Source organism: Charadrius vociferus, unplaced genomic scaffold, assembly GCF_000708025.1.
Source record: "Charadrius vociferus isolate BGI_N301 unplaced genomic scaffold, ASM70802v2 scaffold115, whole genome shotgun sequence".
Taxonomy (NCBI): domain Eukaryota; kingdom Metazoa; phylum Chordata; class Aves; order Charadriiformes; family Charadriidae; genus Charadrius; species Charadrius vociferus.
The window spans coordinates 577,477-596,832 of NW_009648636.1; the positions used below are offsets into that span (position 1 = coordinate 577,477).

At 43.2% G+C, this 19,356-nt stretch overlaps 1 protein-coding gene across 1 annotated transcript in view; it reads left to right on the forward strand.

Moving 5' to 3' along the window:
- The window catches only part of ABTB2 (ankyrin repeat and BTB (POZ) domain containing 2), a 134,406-nt gene that overhangs the window by 94,627 nt on the left and 20,423 nt on the right, over positions 1 to 19,356 (forward strand). The window contains exon 4 of the mRNA XM_009886241.1: positions 17,705 to 17,857. Coding sequence (XP_009884543.1) covers positions 17,705 to 17,857 — 153 coding nt within the window. The remainder of the gene's footprint in view (positions 1 to 17,704; positions 17,858 to 19,356) is intronic.

Below are 19,356 nucleotides of genomic sequence, written 5' to 3' on the forward strand. Positions count from 1 at the left end.
CAGAAAACGCCCAGCACAACTAAATGCTCATTCTGAAATTGCTTGAGACCGCAGCGATTTGGTCACATGGATCAGTTTTATATGATTATATCTATTCCTATGAAAGAGAATACTAACATCCCAGTTATTAGTGTGAATTGTCTCCAGAAAGTCTTGCCGTGTTGCATGGGCATCTAACTGGCAGAAAAGGAAGGAAAACCAGGAATAACCTGCAGAACCTGCTGCTGAGACCTGTGTTTGCTTGAGCTGCATCCTCAGCATCACTGGAAGTATCACTGCTTTCAGAGCTGGTTAAGGCTTTTCAGAACAAATCTTTTCTCCAGATGGATGTTTCCAGACTCTGACTGATCTGTCATGAGGCGTTTTTCCCCTTTACTCTTTTTTAACTGCAGGTTTATGGAATTTTATTAAGTGTAATAGCTACATCATTGTCTGTCTTTTAGATTTCTCTGTGGCCTAGCCTTTCCCAATTCAAATTTAATGTATTTATGTCTGAATTCTTTTACTTTACAGCCATATCCCATTGTTGCCATGCTGCATCAGGAACAGAACTTGATACACTTAGTTCAATGAGCTGTGCCTTTGAAAAGGTCTGCGATAAAATAAGTTCTGGGATCTCTTGTCTAAGAGATCTTAATATCTTTCTATTCTGTCTACAGCTGCCTCGCCAGTTAAGAATAGGTATATAGAAATAATAAAAGTAGACCCTGAGTCATTTGCCTTGAGAGAGAACAATGCTGTAATCATATATTCGTGTTTAACAGTACTTAAATCCACTCAGAGTATCCCTGAAGCCAACACAGTGATTACAGAAAGATGTGCCAGTGAGCATATTCCAGTCCCACCCCCATGCAATGGTCACACTGATTTATTCCCCTCCCCCCTCCCCCCGAGCTATTTTGATATAAATATACTGATTAAATATAGCGAAACAGAAGGAAGCCTTACATTGACCTGTCATTATGGCATTGCTTGTTCAGAGTGGACATAAAAATGTGCCCCTCTGTTTTAAAGAAGAAAAAGTTATTTGCTATTTATGAAAGATTAGTTTGGTAGATTTATTAGAAGAATAAGGCAGCTATAAATGGATAAGATCAGCTTCCTTCACCAACACTAAGGAGAGAAGCTGTTACCATGTATGTTTTACTGTTTCAGATTTTGACCAGTTAATGTCAGACTTAATTGTGATTTTGAGATACTCATTCACAAGGAAGATGGAGTGAATGGTCCTCTTTCAGAGGCCAATAAGCTACAAACATGTATCTATTGGCTAAAATTAACTGTTCATCTGCAGTGCTCTTCCTGACCTTAGGCGGGATTATGTATTTGCTGAGCCCATACTAAATAGTTGCAATATATTGAATATCTTCTGCAGTTTTGAGAATTGAGAACATCTATCGTTTAACAGGAGGAGTCAGTAGCTTTATCACATCTGTGGTGAGCAATTTTCACCTTCCTGCTCTTTATGGTGACATCTCAGCACATATTACAGGAGTAACATCTAGCCAGAAAAAAAAACAGAACCACTTAGAAACTAGTGACTTTTTAACAGGGTCAGGTCCCGTGCTAGTGGGACTGCTTCCACATGTGTGCTCCTGGTATCCTAACTGAAAGACTGAAGAGAGATCCGGGATTAAATGTTTATTGCTCCGTGTCTGTGTGTCCGTCCACGCTCTGAGCACCATAACATCAGGTATGTGAAGGGAATTAAAAACAAGTCACATTAAAGTCAATAGGTGACAGACAGTAGTTATGTTTGGGTTCCTAGAAATATTCCTGCCTTTGCCTGGCATCTTCTACTGAGGTATTTTTAAGTCTCTTAATTTTTTTTAATTGTTCATTTTTTTTTGTAGTTCAAAGATTGCAAAATTGGAATGTGAGGGGTGACCTTGGCAGTGGTGAAAGGAATTAATTGCAAACCCTGAGGACTGAATTCATCCAAGTGTAACCGCTGAAACTGGCAGTGCAGTCTACTCAGAATTAGATTTACAACCCCCCTCCATCTTTTATGTTGTTTGTATAAACAAACACGGCTCAATTTTTTTTACCTCTGTGTATCTCACACCTGGGACAGACTAGCCTTTCTCCCGCATTACTGGCTGTAAGCAATTTGTAGTTATTGGTGTGTTTCCAAAGCAGCCTCTATCTTTTGATCTTTCTGTATTGGAGCAGGGGTGCGCTACAAACATAGATTATTTAAATTCTCTTCAAAATTGCAAGGAGGAGAATCTCGCTGTATGCGAAATGGAACAGCACAGAGCAGACTTCATGGAGAGCACAGAGACTGCCTTGCTACACCAGCCTTGGCGCACGGGGAAAGCGTTACAGGTAAAAAAGAGCATACACAGTGAAACAAAAAATTGATGCTAATGGCTGTACGTGAAGCCATGTGCCAAAAAGTCAGGCTCTTAGGCTGTCTTGAAACCTTGCCGCTACTTGTGCACTGGTTTCCATGGACAATAGTCAAGGGTGGTCTGAGAAGTCCCAGATGTCACAGACAGAAGCGTGCAGGGGGACAGCTCACCTGCAAGATTACTGATTTCACCTGGTCCTGGGCAACCTGCTCTGACCGACCCTGGTTTGGATGAAACGATCTCCAGGAGTGACCTCCAACCTTAGCTGTTTTGTGCTGTTGTGGTTCTAATGACAGTGTTTGTCCCTTAAAGTTGTTTTACACATGTCAGCCTGGTAACTTCTTAGTCATGGATAGGTATCAATACCTTGTTCCCAGATCTGGCTATTTGGGTAGCCAGCAGGCAGCAGTTGATCCTTACCACCTACCTAGAGAGGTAATAAGGCATTTGACAGCCTTCATCCTGTCGATTACAAAACATTAGTTTGAAAAACACTATTTTCTGCTTTCATAGGCATTTCACAGTAGACCTCAGGGCTTGCTGGAAATCCCCGGAAAGACTGTCTTTGACCTAAGCCATTTCTGGCAAATGTCCTCTATCTGTAAAAATATTTGAAAATGAGATAGATGATCTTTGGCTCTCTTGTTTAGCAATGAAGAGATGACAGCCATTGTGTGTATGCGCTACCACCCTGCAATTACTGTAACTACAGCTACAGTAATTACTGTAACTACTGTAAAGATGTCCGTGTTAAGTTCTTGGCTTCTGCTCTTAAGTTTCCATCTGTTCAGATAAAAAAGAAGGTGCAAGAAAATGAGAGCCTGGCAGCTTAGCTGCCTGGATTCTTGGGGCTGGAACAAACAGCAGTCGTCAGTGCCTGTAGGCACCCCGGGTTGCGTATTGTTTATTGTTTGGTGTTTCATGGTGAGAAGACAAAGCAGTAAGCTAGCATCAAAAATGAAGGAAAAATTATCCAGGGGAATTCAAAATGAAACTGTTACATCAGGTGTTACTAAAGAGGCATTACAGAAACGGGTAAGACAAGGTCTCCTGGCTTCTTTTTCCACCTTTCGGACAGTGACTGCCCATTGAAATAGTAGAGGACTCACTGAGAGTCTGAGTTTCTCTACTTGACTCTGGCTGGTTTGCTGTCATTTAATATCAGCCTGTCTCCATTTTTCCTAAGCATAGATCCTTAAAGACGGTCTCGTGATACCAACATAGTGCTGTGGTAACTAATAGAAGTAAAAAGCAGTAACTCTGTGGATGAAAGGTTCTGAGCGCTCGCAAAGAACAATGATGGTAACAAGCCAGCAAAGTTTCTTCTTTTTCAGTAATTGTCGTTTCCAATTGAAGTTAATATTATTTCCTATTGGATTAAATTGCAGACCTTCACTTGCAGAACTTGCCTGTTTCCTGAGGAAGGAGTTAGCTGGTGCTTTAACAAAGGCCACGCTAAATAAAGACGCAATTCTGAGCTTTTGCTGTTCAGCAGCCAGGGCTGGCAGGTTGTATGGGTTTTCATTCTTATTGTTGCTGAGATCTTTGTAACAGAGACCTAGGAGCTAAGCTCTGCTGAAGAGTAAATGTTTCTGGGTATAATTTATGATAATAGCAACAATCGTTCTTTCTCTTGGACCTTGTGGAGATTAGAAACTAAGCTTTCCCTGGGGTGATCCTAGATCGGTACGTCTCTGCTTTGGTTCTTTTTTAAAGGGGACCCTGGCAGTTTGCACTTCCTCCTCCTATACCTACGAGTGCAGGTAACTGCCATGACCTGGTGGTCCCTCACGAAGCTAAACTGTGCTGTTTTCATCACATGCTTTTACAGTAAATGCTGACCCGACTGTTCTAAAAGCATGTCTGCTCTGCAAGACAAATCCTATTCAAATGAGTTACATGTCTGAGCTGATTCAGCTCTGGTTTGTAGATTCTTCTGGGGCTAAACAACCTTGTGTTGATACAACGCATGCTGGTCTAACGTGTTTGCTTAGAAAGGGAAGAAAGCGAGCTGTGTTTTGCTCTTACTGCTTATCAGTGTAAATCTGAAGTGATGCTGCTGAAAAAGGGTAGTTTCAGTCTGAAAGAGTACTACCGGGAACTCCAGTGCCAGTGAGAAGTTTGTAACCGAAGTTCGTTCTTCCATGAAATAGAAGGTATATTGTAATGGCTAGAGAATAGAGGGGGGAGACAGAAGCTGTGAGTTTTTATTCCTAGGCTTGCTGGAAAACTCTCTGCTACTGTAAGGAATTTGCTTAGCCATTCCTCACCTCTTTGGCTTCCTTCAGAAATGCAAAAGATCCTTCCGGAGAGACACGGGGTCCTTCCCAGACAGGTGCTTTTTCAGTAGGAAAAGATGAGTTGTCCATGATGCAGTTCTAGAAGAAGTTAATTAAGCTAGTTGAGAGGAATATTAAGGACATTAGCATGAAATTACAACAGGTCTAATATAACCTGCTCAGAATGTATCTAGTTGTAATTCCATTGCTTCCAGCATCCAGGCTGTGTGATTACGAGTTGCCTCTGCGCAGGGCTGTGCTGTGCCAGGTCGTCAGTGCTCACTTCCCTGCTGTGGCTGCCAAATTCGCTGGGAAAGATCTCTCTGAAGAGTCGCTGTGTTAGAACATCACAGAAACATATGTTCCTTAAATGACTTTCCATCTGGGTATCCCATTCTTCCTTATATGAGAAGTTACCGTAGTTTAATTAGCTCGCTTTTAGTCTGCTAAACTCTCTGTGTTGAGACACTTAATAAGATTAAGGGTAAGTGGCCAAATTAACCTGACCGTACATATAGAAAGGGCATTCGCCCCAGCGTAGTGATGTGTTACAGTTTTGGCTATGTACAGCTTTATTCACAGAGTCAGGGCTCAGAGGTACCTGCTGTGAAGAAAGGCAAATGAAACCTACTTTATTTCTCCAATAATTTAGTTTCTTCAGTTTTCTTTGAGGTGAAAACTCTGTGAAGAGAGATACCTGCTTCCCATCTTTCATATTCATTGCAACGATTACCCTTCCTTTGCATGTGGAATGCAGAGCGCTGGGTGTTGATAGAGAGGTTTATTCAAGCAACAGGTAATGAAGTGTAGAGCAGACTAAGATTTTGAATGCTATTTTTTTTTTCAACAAGCTGGAAAAAAGTAATTGTGCATGTTGCACTTGGTGTTAGAATTGATGCATGTTTAACTTTTGTCATTTTTAACATATCATTCATCGGTGCTTCTGTGGTTTTAGATCTGCTTTCTGGCAGCAAAATTTTAACCAAATTGTCCTTGTAATTTGGTATTAGAAACAAAAATTCTCGTTTTTTCATGCTAGTCATTAGCTGAGCGGGTAGCTGGAGCTTGAAATTCCTCTGTGTTCCTGTTGTAACCGCAGTGCTGCACCCTCTGCAATGGCCAAAGCGAAGCAGGTTGGACCTGTTGCAGGAACAGGTTTTAGCTGCGTATAAGAAAACTCCACTCTCTTATCCCCCATTAGAATGTTTATCTAATCTATTAATGTAAGACTGTTTAAATGTACCTTTTGAGAGAGAGAGAGATGGGGTAACAGATAACCTCGATATGGAGAGTTGTATGACAGCTGGGTTTTTAATCTACCCTCCTCGCCTGTACTGCAGATGTCGTGGGTATAAACAAACGTTGCTAATGTCTTACTCGGTCATTTGCAAACTCAGCATAAAATCTGCAACTCCGTAGTTCAGAGCACACAAGATATAAAACTTTTGACAAGTTGCTTTGTAGGAAAGTATTTCTCATGCCGCTGTGTACGCTGCTGGCCTCCTCTTTGCGCTAGTAGTCTTGGCAACTGCGCACGATGGTGTTGAGATTTGAAGGTGAGTGATGCCTTTACATCTCTCGTTTGCAAGATTGTAATTTGGGAAGGTCCCCCCTGCTTGTGGTGTAGAAGTACATGTGTTTTGAGGAATGGTTGAAGTTACCTGCTAGCTTCTGCAATGCTCATATGGATAACATTGTCCTTCGGGAGAAACTGGGAGAGCAGTTATGCGAGTTAGCTTTATGGGCTTGACAGCGTTTGAAAGACTTGAGACCAGACTTGCCAAAGTGCGTGTCATTTTGTCAACTGTGGCTATTGTCTGCAGCACACAAATTCATTATAATAGGAACTCTACAACTCTGGCCTTAGATCTATAGGCTTTTTCTAAGAGAATGCAACACAATTTCTGTTGTTCAGTAGAGATGTCAGGAGGCTACTGATACCCAAGGTGGCAAAATCTTCTTAGCTCGACTTTACACGTGTCCTGTCTGCATTGTTCTCGGTTGGACCAAACTGTTATTTACTAGAAAATCTCCTGCAGGTATATATTGAGGTGCTGAAACATAATATTATTATTTGAAAGTTCATAGGCTATAACAGTCAAAGCAAGAGACTGTTCAGTAGCAGTTCTAGCAGATCTAAGTAACCATGCATAACCATTCTATGATTCTATGCTGAAAGCAGACTTAATAGCTGGAATTTGTGGCATCTGCTGAGATGCACTACAGCTCCCAGTGTTGAAATTTAATGCGTGCATGCTTTAAATTTAGGATATTTGGAAACTGAAAGAATTTGAGCTTTACCAATTAAGTCCACCTGTCAGAATCCCATAGTGAAGCAGTTATGTCTGCCATTTGTAGTGCTGCTTAGGTTCGTTGATATCCATTGATATGACCATAAAAATCACAGTGATAGAAGCATAAAAAGAGTTTGAAATTGGGAGTTTTTACAATTTTAAGCACAAAATGGAAGAGTTGAGGGGATTTCTAGTCTGACATAGAAGGACCGACTTCATCGCAATGGCTGTTTTCCCTAAATTCAGGACACTTCTGTTGCTTGTATTTCTTATATCTATACGCTTACATGGCAATGTTTATTTCATTATCTAAGGCAAAATGCAAACATTTAACTTGTTATGCTTTCCAGTAAAAAAAACAGAAACGCATTCATTCACCACTGGTACCAAACATCTTTGGATGAAACAGAACTCTCTCTTCATTTCTGTATAGCAACTCGTCAGTATTTTAAGACGAGAACTGAGGAACAAAACAGAAGCTCTTGAAGATGTAGGTGAAATATGCTCATTGAGCAGCTTGCCATTAGGATAGGGTGATGTTCTCTTGCAAAATAATAATTAAAAGAATGCCACGCTGGCATCTATTTCATCCAGCCAGTGATGGTGCTTCCCCTTCTAATCTTTCATTAATGACAGATCTTACGTGTCTTACCTGGCACTGATTTAGAGAGAAGGCTCCTGCCTATTCATTCACAAATGCTATAACCTGTGGGTCTGACTGCCTTTTATTCAAGGAAATGGAGTCTTAAATTTTGGCTGTTTTGTGAGACCTTCTGTGATTGTAATACAGCAGGCAGAACCTGGATTATGTAATTACACTGTTGGGTGGAGCGGATACCTGATTTGAGCGCACACATTACATTATTGTACCTAAGAGAGCTCCAAAATCGGTTCTTTTCCTCCGCTTGTATCGGTGTGTTCCTCACGCCTTCGTGCTAAATTAGTTTCTGGAACTTCTCAGATTCCAGGAATGTGAAAAGCCAAAAAATTACTTAGCTTTTCATTAAGAAAACACTGACGTCAGCATCAGGTGAGGCTGACGTTTACAGGGCGGCCATGCTCACTGCAGCGTGACATGGCACAGAAGTGTAACATCAGTCAAACCATTAGAAAAATGGACGTTTCATTAGCTTTTTCTCAGTCCTGAAAATGAAAGAATCGTCTTTTAACCTTGAAATGTTTAGCCTCTAGATACCATTATTTTGTGTTTGGAAATTTCTCTTTTGAAATACTAATTCTGTTTTGGCTTGTGCTGTAAGGTAAGTGGGAAACGTTTCCCTATTTACTGTGAAAACCTTTTGCCTTGGTGAGGATTGTCTTTGTTTAGCTGAACAAACTTTTGCAGTTATAATTAATTAAGCAGTTTTCAGGATTGCAGAACTGCACAAAAATATTTATCTTTCTGGCTCTTTGTTCACACAGTTGTAGCTCGGGAGCTTCAGGCAATTTTCATAAGCGTGGCAACGCTTTGCCTTCAGGATTTTACAACTGGGCCCTGAAAATTAGCTCTGTGATTGAATCTGGCAGATTGGTTTTGGCTTGAGAATCAGCATATGTTTTTAACATATGCATGTTGGCAAATCAGATTGAAGTCATAGCTAAGAGGCCTGTTATCTCAATCCTACTAGTGCTTTTGGGAATTAAGTATAACGGGCAAAAAAATGATGAATGAGAAGTCTCAGCACTGGATAGTGAAGAACCACGCTGACCCCAGATAAATCTGCTTCCAGATAGCAATGGTTTTTTTAAGTTTGCTGGAATGAACTATAGGAGTTACCTCTTGGTTTTTTCTGCCCATGGGATCAAGGTTAATCCAAGAACAGCAGACAACCCATCCTGGCTCTCTGCCCGTGTTTATCTCTGCCTATCACACAGCATGCTGTTGCAGGCTCATTTCTTTAATGTTGTCATTTGTCGTGTTCATGTCCCGCTCCAAAATCAAAGAATCATAGAATGGTTAGAGTTGGAACGGACCTTGAAGATCATTGAGTTCCAACCCCCCCTGCCATGGGCAGGGACACCTCCCACTAGACCCGGTTATTCAAAGCCCCATCCAGCCTGGCTTTGAACCCCTCCAGGGATGGGGCAGCCACAGCTTCTCTGGGCAACCTGGGCCAGTGCCTCACCACCCTCACAGTCAAGAATTTATTCCAAAATGCACCAGTGTTGTCCTTTTGCAGCAGAAATTGTTGTTGCACATGGCCAGGTTTCCTCCATCAGTCTCCTTGGGGTGGGTTCTGGGTGCCTCCACGTGTCAGAGTGGTTCAGGGGGCAGCAAGACATGCCAGCCATTTCTGGTCCTCCTGCAAAGTCTCCTGCGCCCTTTTCACTGACTGAGCCGGGAAATCCACAAGAATGGCCTTTCTCCTTTTAATATTTTCCATGTGAGTTGATTTTGAAGTCTGAGGCAGTTTGTGACCTGCCGTGTAACTCGGCGCAAGCACGCTTGGGCTTTTAGAAACTGAAATTGTAAAAGCCAGAATGACAGGCAGCAAGGTCTGAGGGGCATGCAGATGCGAAACGTCCTTCTGCGGGTCTGGGCAGGCCCGCGGGGCAGCAGCGAGGTGTATTCCCACCCGACCTGCCCAGCAGCGCAGGCACTGCATCTTTCAGAGCAGCTCCTGTGGAAGGGCTGGGCCATGGTTACACCTTGTCCAGAAAGACTTTTGTGCGTACGAAGTGGAAGGCTTGCAAACCAGGGTAGTCACCTTTTTATAAGAGTTGGGAAAGGCTTAACAGATCTGATGCAAATCATAGAATCATTTTGGTTGGAAGGGACCTTTAAGATCATTAAGTCCAACCATCAACCTTACACTGCCAAGTTCACCACTAAACCATGGCCCTCAGCGCCACATCTACCCGTCTTTCAAATACCTCCAGGGATGGCGATTCCACCACTTCCCTGGGCAGCCTGTGCCAGGGCTTGAGAACCCTTTTGGTGAAGAAATTTTTCCTAATACCCAATCTAAGCCTCCCCGTCGTAACTTGAAGCCGTTTCCTCTTGTCCTATTGCCTCTTACTTTGAGAAGAGACTGACCCCCCCCTCGCTACACCTTCCTTTCAGGGAGCTGTAGAGAGTGAGAAGGTCTCCCCTCAGCCTCCTTTTCTCCAGGCTGAACACCTCCAGTTCCCTCAGCCGCTCCTCATGGGACTGGTGCTCCAGACACCTTACCAGCTCCGTTGCCCTTCTCTGGACACGCTCCAGCACCTCGATGTCTGTCTTGTAGTGAGGGGCCCAAAACTGAACACGGTAGACAGAGCTGCTGCTGTGTGGTGGGAAGAGCCCGTGTCTCAGTGACGATGGGAGGATGCTCTCGGCCTGTCAGAGATGGGATTTGAGATCCAGGTCCTTTGGATGAGGGCTGTAGAATTGAGCTCTGCAAGTCTGGCAGTACAAGCTGACGTGTGTAGGTCACTGGCAAGAGCTGTCTTCTGTGTCTGATTCAGCAGATGTAACAGCAAGTCAGTCCTCATAGTCACACCCCATCTTGCACGTGATTTAAACATACAGCTGTGTATTAATTGAGGTCAGGAGGTTAGGTCCAGAGTCACGCGAGAATAGTTCATCTCCCAGATTGTTTGCAGTAGTTTTCAGCTTATGGAGAGGTTTAGGAGGTTGAGGAGCACAATCGGTGGTTTCCCTTCCGTGGCGTTCCCTCTGTTGAAGTGGGTGTTTGCAGTGCCCATCAGGGATCAAACAGCTCTCCGTGCGTTGGGGGAGGCAGATGGAAAGCAGTCACATCCTTGACCACATAACTATCACCATATTCTTGTAGTTAAAACTATCGTGTATATCTATCTGACTCTTATCATCAACTATATACAATTGAAGTTGGTTTTAATTATTTTCTGTCCGTCTAGAAACCAAGAGTTCCTTCTGCCACAGCATACAGATGTTACAAATATGTTTTTCTAATGAGACACATGGCACATTCCAGTGCAGCGCAAGTACTTGTTTTCAGCCTGAAAATGGAATCTTTTCCCTGTTGTTAAAACAAAGTTAGTAAAATGTGATTATAATAAATAAACCACAGGCTTGAGGATCTTTTTTAAGATACGTAGTGAGTTCCTAATGATTACTTCATGGGGGTTTTTTAGTGACCTTGAATTTAGTTTTTACTTTGATTTGTAGTTGACACGAAGTAAAACCTGTCTGGTGCTGCTCCTTATTTCTAAGTGTGGTTTGCAGATAAGGGTGGAAAAGGTGGTATTTCTGTCTGCGGTTACTACGGTTGCTAAGAAAGATCAGAGCTGCCAGTTCTAGATTGAAACTATTCTTGTTCCATTTTAATATTCTGTGAACAGAGGAGACTGTGAAGGCAGATTCAGTGGAGAAAGAATCCCAATAAATATAATATTATCCATGTGTTGTTCATTCCATTAGTGTCTGGCTGAAGGATAACTCGCTAAACTGTGGAAGTTCGTGTCATGGCACATCCAAGCCAAGACCTTGGTAACTTGATAATGATCCACTAAAATTTGAGAATTCTTATCTTCTAAGATGTGAGCCAGTCACTGTTTCAAGGGAACTCAGAAGAAAACTTTCTTTTTGGGCCAGTTGGCTGCGATTAAATTTCTTCTTCCTTTTCTGGAAGGATCTGGGACTGTCTGCTTTGAAAGACGTGGCATTTGTTGAGATGATCCTTGAATCAGATCCAGCGTGGTAATTCCTGTCTTTTCTCTGTAAATGTGGGAGGTTTTTGCAAATTCAGTAAAATATTTTGAATCTGAAAGGAATAGCTCCTGGTTGTGTTTTGGCGCAAAGATTTTGTGTTTTTTCTAGATCATCATTTCTGTTGTTATTTTATTCATGTATAATTACATACTCAGAGATTTATTTTTTTTCCCCTGCAGCTTGAAAGAGGGGTTTAGTGTTTGAGAATCCACACTGTAAATATGCCACTGTTTTCCACATCAACGTCACACGATTTAGGTTTTGGATACTCTGTCTTGCCTCGGAGTCTCTTCCCTTCTACAATTAATGAGACTTTACTCTGTTTTCTTTTTGACTCTGTTGCCATCCTTGGGGTTTTTCCATCTTGGTGTAAAGTTTAAAGAACACATCTTCTCCTAGCCACCCTCCTACATGATTTTTCATCATTTTGTTGCAGATTAGTCTTATTCTTGATGGTTTTCCCCTACATAGTTCTGCTCCTTGCATGTGGGTCTCCTGGGACACCTAACGAGGAGCCTTGAAAAGCTGTGAAGAAGCCTGTGTGGCATTCTCAGCAATCCAGCAGTCACTCTCGTCTCTGCTACTCACGTTACTCCCTTCTCTGTGTGCACATGCGCAATATGACTTTTAAGCTTATTCCTTTTAAAAAAAAAAAAACAACAAAGAGAACAGCTGAGACTGCGCTATAGCTTTTTATAGCTCCTCTTAACTCGCTTTGTGTTAGTGACCTTGAGCTCTGTCATTTTAGGGTAAAATGGGACGGAACCAAAGAGTTTGGTTCCAGCATTAAACCCAAACATTAGCTGCACTGCACAGGAAGCCTTTCTTCTTTTTTCAGTCCCTTGTGAAAACACACAACAATCTTTAAAGATTTGGGATTCTCTGCATGTACCTTCTGTATCGTTTCCGTAAATCAAATACGGGGGAATCATCACGACCTACCCTACTCTGACCATAAGCATTCCGATATTTACACGTTTTGCGATGCTGAAGTTTGCGTGTGTTTAAAATGTTAGCAGCTGAAGGGAAGAGAAAGCTTGTTCAGTCAAACCATTGAGAAGACTATGGGAGAGGCTGGATGGGAGACTGTCCCGTGCATGTGTGTCTCAGGACCAGCTCAGGCGGCCAAGAGGGAGACCTGCTTCCATTAGGACAGTGGTTTCTTTCCTGCTTTAGAAGAAGGAGGTTCTTGTTTAGAAGAACAAGGTGTTTCTTTCTTGATGTTGCTGTCACTGTTGGCTCCCTCTTTGTTTTGCTGTAGCAAAACAGGAGGCAACCAAAAATAGCAGAGGAGGAGAAGAGAGGTGGCTGCAGGGAAAACGTCTCCTCCTCCCCTTGCTCCTCCTTTCTTCAGCAATCTTGTCACTGGGAAGGAGGAATTTGATAGCATGGCTGTTTCTTCTGGGAAGACCTGCTGTTTCCATGTGAGATAGCAGTCTTCCTCACCTCTGAAAGTCAAGCTCCAAGTGCGTTTTCCTCGCATTCAACGCAGAGGAAGGATGACATAACTTTCTAACCCCTCTGGAGCTCTTTCCTTTTTGCACACAATTCACTTCCCCCTGCCAAAAATGTCTTGGCCCCAGGGCTCTTAAAAATCCTCAGAGCAGCCCACTTTGGGGACTAGTTTCTTTGTGATGCGCGAGTTAACGCTGAAAGTCTGTGATCCCACAGCACATCCTCAAGGACTGCCGCACGATCTCCACATGCCGGCCATGCCCTAGGCCGTTCTAATCAAATGAGTGTAGAACATTTTCCAGGAAAAAGTTAGAGCTTACTATAAATTCTCTGCCAAGTGCTGCTGCCACCAACCTTCTCAGTTATGTCTAAAAAAAACCAATGTGTTTTAGTTCAAATGAGGGGAAAAAGCCCACAGTAGAGTCCATTCTTTCTCAGAGCACATCTCGCCCAACTCCAGCCTGACCCCCTCGGGAACAGAGCGGCCGTCCAATTCTAAATGGAGAAAATTTCCAAGAACCTGTAGATAAAATATTGACAGCACATGACCATAACAAACATTACTGCGATTCTTTGCAAGGTGGATAGTAGGTGAGCAGCGTCCATGTTACCTTCCACTGCTGTGTACTTCCCCAGTTTACATGTGGCATCACTCAAAGACAACTTTGTGTCAAGAAACTGAACAAAGCAATGGTGGCATCCTTCTTCACAGACACCAGAGAGTATGTGTCCCTACTGAACTACTGCTGCGAGTATAAGTTTCCCAGCGCTGGATGATGTGCAGAATTCAATGAGCTGCCAAATGCTTCTAAATGTCAGAAAGTCCAGAGGAAAACGCAAAGTACAGAACATGGCACAGACAGAGATGCAGAGACAGAAATCAATTCTTTAGCTTGCAGCATCTCCCAGTTAATTTTCCATGAAGGTTTCTCCCCTTCCCCTCCTCCAGTGTTTTTCAGACTGTGAAATGATCAGTATTTCCCTAGAGGCACATAGATGCCCAGGTTAAGGGCCAGAGGGGATGATAATTGCATTTATTTTCTAGAAAACAAATAATTGCATTTATTTTCTTAGTGCAATGCAACCCAACGTTGGCATTTCATTCAGTTGAACTGAATCTCGTTCTTTCTGCTCAGATCACGCGATGATACTGCTTATCTGATGTCGTGTCAGTGAGCAAAGTAACACAGAGCTGTTCCCGCGAGCATGCCCGCGCGGAAATAGTTGGGTAAAAGAGGAGTGTATGTGTGGTGGGGGAGAGAATAAGAAAGCCCATCGTAAAGCTAGAAATTTTCAAGGGAAATAAACCTTTTACGGCAAATAGAAATTGAAATCATTACAGTCACTCCTGATAGAATAATGATTTATCCAACTTGCACAGCGAAGCGAGTGGTGGGGTTGGGACAAACTAGGATAGCAGTAAGAGGAAAACATCCTTTCTGACATTTCCTATTGCAATCCAAAGTCTGCTGTCCTTTGGGCACAGGGTTACTGGGCAGTCCCTTGAGCTGTGAGTTTTAAAGCCTTTGGAAAAACCTGTTGAGATTAGAAAAAATAAACCAAAAAAAGTCTTTTCCTTCCCGTTCCTCCCAACCCGGGTTTTCCACATTCAAGGTCTGCTTGCGCATGCAAACCATTTATAACCCTGGCACATGTGAATTTCTAACAGAATGGAAATTTCTTCATGATATGTGTTATTTCTGGTGCAGACTCAATGGTATTTTTTGTTAGCTGACCACAGCCTCTTGCTGCCCGGTGCCGTCTGTAACAGCCACCAAGGTTTGGCTCTTTACCTGATAAAATGATCAGATGTTGTTCTTTGTCCAGCAGTGCTGCCACCATGAAAGTGTCAGGGAAGCTGTGATGTGGCCTAAATAGCGTATCTACTGTAAAAGGTGGTAGATATAACCACTTGTAAGATGAGTTTTCCAGTTGCTCCTGAGATGTTGACCCCATCTAACTTTGAGTATTTAACTCTGGCGCTTTTAGCCTCCCTAGCCTACCTCTCTCTCCTCACCACCTCTTGGAAGCTTTGAATCCTATACTAGAGGCCCTGCTGAGTAATTAGAAAGTCTAGATAATTAATTTAGGCTCCTCCCTTAAATGCCTGAATTTAAAAGGTGTAAATGTATCTTTTGTAGGCCAGATAAGCATTGAAGGGCATCTCCTTAATGCCTGTTGCCAATTGCTGCTCTTCCCTTAGAGAAGTCAGTCAACTCTGAACTGGCTGTGCTGGAGGGATTCATCCCATCCATGGGTCTGGGATGAGTTAGAAAGCCTGAATGGGTTGGGGGATTCAAGCAGGACTTCAAGAAAAAGGCTTTCAACTGATGAGCTACTGGGTCATTTTCAAAGCGATGAATGTAGCAGCCCTGATATTGTTTGACTTAGAAGTGAACTGGTAAAAGCAGTAAGTAGATGTCCAGTTAAAAACACCCTTGCGTTGGCAATCCAGGATTGATCAGATGCTTAAAAGGACCTCTGATTTTGTAGATGCTGCTTTGCTACTCAGAAGAAGAGAAGGAGCAGAGGGAAAAATAGTGCACTTGTTTGTAAAGAGATAATGGCAGCATTTTAGAGTGTGACTTGCAACGGGCAAAATGGAAACAGATGGCACATATTTTAGAGAGTGGAGTTATTCTACCCTGAAGGATGTTCGAAGTCATACATGGGGAGTTCTGCTTGCAAATCCCATTATTGATAAAAGGTTTCCAACAGGATTGGTGCTGCTTACTCTTACAGTGCTCGCACACGCACGCGTACGTATATGTGCACAGCTTTGAAAATGCCTTTCGTGACTTCGGCTGCTTTCATTAATGCCAAAATCATTTTATGTTTTCTGGTATGTATCTTTTTTTTTCTCTGAACTTTGTAAAGGAATCGGTACCTTTTGCCCTCAGTTATTTTCCTTTGAATGCTTAAATGAAAAGTGCTTTTTTTCCCAGGGTCAATAGATTCGTTACTGGAAAGGGAGAGGTGTTGTCAATTACAGCTGGCCCTTCTGAGCCTTCCACCAGGGTGGCAGGTATCCCCGGGGAAACAAATCAAGCAAATAATTGATCAGTCTGGCTGTATATTGAGCAGATGGATGAGATATATTGTGTATGAGAGTATTATGGTACCTATATATTAAGGTGAAATCTCAGTACTGTGTTCATTCTTACTGCAGGAGTAAGGGGGGAGCTCTTCATAAGCTGGTCCATAACAGCTGTTGTTGCTATTGTTATTACCTTATTTATATTCCTTTATTGCCTTGCAACCCTTCCTGTCGAGTAAAACCTCGCTGTGTTGGATGCTGTGCAAATTAGGAACAGATGGATTGCTCTTCCACGAATTGCTTACAATTTAAGTAATGGTGTACATTTATTCTTGCAGAGATGTCTCCACGTTAGTTGTTATCTTTTTAGTTCTACTCATTCCTCCCTAGCAAAACAGTTCACGTTAGAACATAACTGCAGCAGCTCTTCCGTGGTCTAGAGGGTCAGTTATGCAAAACTGAAGGCCTGAGCTCTGCATGTAAGAAATGTAGGATGCTAAAAGCCATTGCAGAGTGATGATGTAACGTAAAGATCAGTGGTGGTACTAGTGAATTAGCTTGGTTTAATTGAAGTTTCAAACAATAGAATTTTTTCAGTGTTACTAAGTGAGCGGTAGAGCAGCCTGTATGTATGGGTTATTTAGAACAACAGACTCAATTATGATGTAAGTCGCACCCCTGAGATGAAAAGCCCTTCTGATCCAAAGGAAAGCACTGGCGATGTGAGCTAGGGGGGCTGACCTATAGCTAGTAATAGTAGAGTCATGGAATCATAGAGTGGTTAGAGCTGGAAGGGACCTTAAAGATCATCTAGTTCCACCCCCTGCCCTGGGCAGGGACACCTCCCACCAGCCCAGGTTGCTCCAAGCCCCATCCAACCTGGCCTCCTCTTCCAGTTTAAAACGGTTCTCCCTCATCCTATGGCTCCCCTCCCTGATCAAGAGTCCCTCCCCAGCTTTCCTGTAGCCCCTTTAGGGACTGGAAGGGGCTCTAAGGTCTCCCTGGAGCTTTCTCTTCTCCAGGCTGAACATCCCCAACTCTCCCAGCCTGTCCTCCCAGCAGAGGGGCTCCAGCCCTCCCAGCATCTCTGGGGCCTCCTCTGGCCCCACTCCAACAGGTCCACGTCCTTCTGATGTTGGGACCCCCCGAGCTGGAGGCAGCACTGCAGGGGGGTCTCCCCAGAGCAGAGCAGAGGGGCAGAATCCCCTCCCTCACGCTGCTGGGGATGCAGCCCGGGATGTGGGTGGGTTTCTGGGCTGCCAGTGCTCATTGCCGGCTTGCAGACCTACACAGTAGAAGTAGGTCCGGTATATTCAGTCTGGCCCTACTTCCCACAGGGTAAAATGTATTGCATGAAAGCAGCATGTCCCGGTAACCATTTTGGGTAAGGGTCAGTTCAGATAACCAAGGCTGAGCAGTTCCAGTTCCTTCCACCTGCTGTGACCAGCCAGCCTTGCTGAGCAGGGACAGAGTTTGCCTCTGCAGGGGGGTTGTGTCTGTTCCAGCCTCCCGCAAGCGCTCCCGGGAAGCGATGAGGTGTGCTTTATGCATTGCCGTACAAGACAGCAGGCCAACGTTAACTGTGATGGACTTTTTCCTTGTTTGCACAGACCCTTCATGCTTCTGCCGCCGCTGATGGAGTGGATGAGAGTGGCTATCACCTACGCTGAGCACCGGCGCAGTTTAACTGTGGACAGTGACGATATCAGGCAGACGGCCAGACTGCTCTTACCTGGACTGGACTGTGAGCCCCGGCAGCTAAAGTACGTGGACTAAACTTTATAAGCAGCTAAAGTAATTGTAACTTCTTACAATATTCTTCTTACAGGAGCCAGATCTCAAAATACTATACTGGCAATACGTGTTTAACCTTGTAGTATTCCAAGAGATAAAGAAGTGTTTGGTCAAATGCTGCAGCTGGGGTAGAAAGATTTTGTCTTGCCAACAGTTGCGTAGGAGGAATGAGACAGAGAAGGTTTGAAATACAAGTATTTGGGGTTTTTCATGCCTCAGCCTTAACTACAAGATTATTCTTTGCTTTTTGAGGTAACTTGATGAAAAGTATCAATACCTTTTAAAGTCTTCCCCTCGTGTACATATTGAACGGGGATTTATCATTAGCTTGGTTCATTAGCACATCATGGGTATTTTGTTCAGGTCTGTAGTCCTTTAAGTTGCTGACATTAGCACTGGTTCTGATATCAGGGTTACATCTTGAACTTTAATACAAAGTAAATTCTTGTTTCTTGAGTGAAATTTGTGCCCTATATACCTTTGGGTTAAATGAGTGGGCAGGACACATTAACAATAAGACCTTTATCATGCTCTTAAGTGATGAAATGATCACCTGAAAAGATAAAAATATACTCTAAATTCTTGGAATTATTTTTTGTGAACAACAAAAGCAACAAGAGGCTTTTAATCGGGAGGTTTGGATCTGATTTTGTTGCTTTTTACCTTTTCTTTCTGGCAGCCAAACAGGCTCTTGCTTTTTGCTGCATCGCTGTCTCCCCATTTGTGAACTGAAGGGTAGTGCTTATTACCCACAAAACCTCAGGCGAAGCTAAATTAGTTGGCGAGTACGGTGGTGCAATTAGGTGACTGAATATTTGGTGGGCTGCAGCTGACTCCTAGTCTTATTCTCAGCTCTCAGGTCCTGCCTTTCTCCCGAGATGGGCTACCTGGCTGAGAGTGCGGCCAGTCTTTTTAAAAGTGGAGTTTAACAGGTGATCCTCAGCAGTTATTTAAACTCTTTGGCTTCAGACTGGGAGGGAGCAGCTGAACTTGGACTTGGCATCCACAAAGCAGGAGTTGGACGTTTATTCCTGGAACGCTTTTCTTTTCCCTGTTCTCTGCCAGCGTACGTGTGCTCTGTGTGAATCAAAGCACGCGCTACTCTGGCTTACGTGTGGAGGGTAGGTGCTAGTGGGCTAAATATGGGCTAAACTAATTTTACGTATGTGCCTAATGCTTGCCAAAACCTTTGAAATTCTTTGATGACCAGTACTGCAGAAGACTAACCCAATCGCAAATACTTCCAGTCAGTTTCATGGTTTTTCTTTCAGTCGTCTCCTTTAGAAAGACTTTTCATTTCAAAACTGAATCCAAACCTTCCACTTTGAAGCCATCCCACTCTACCTCTGTGCTGGTCTTTTGTGCACACTAACACATGAAGCACAGGTAGTCCCTTACTTTATAGATCGTTTACCATTAAAAAAACAAACCAAAAAGAGGGAAGGGATTTGGGTGTTTGATTTTGCTG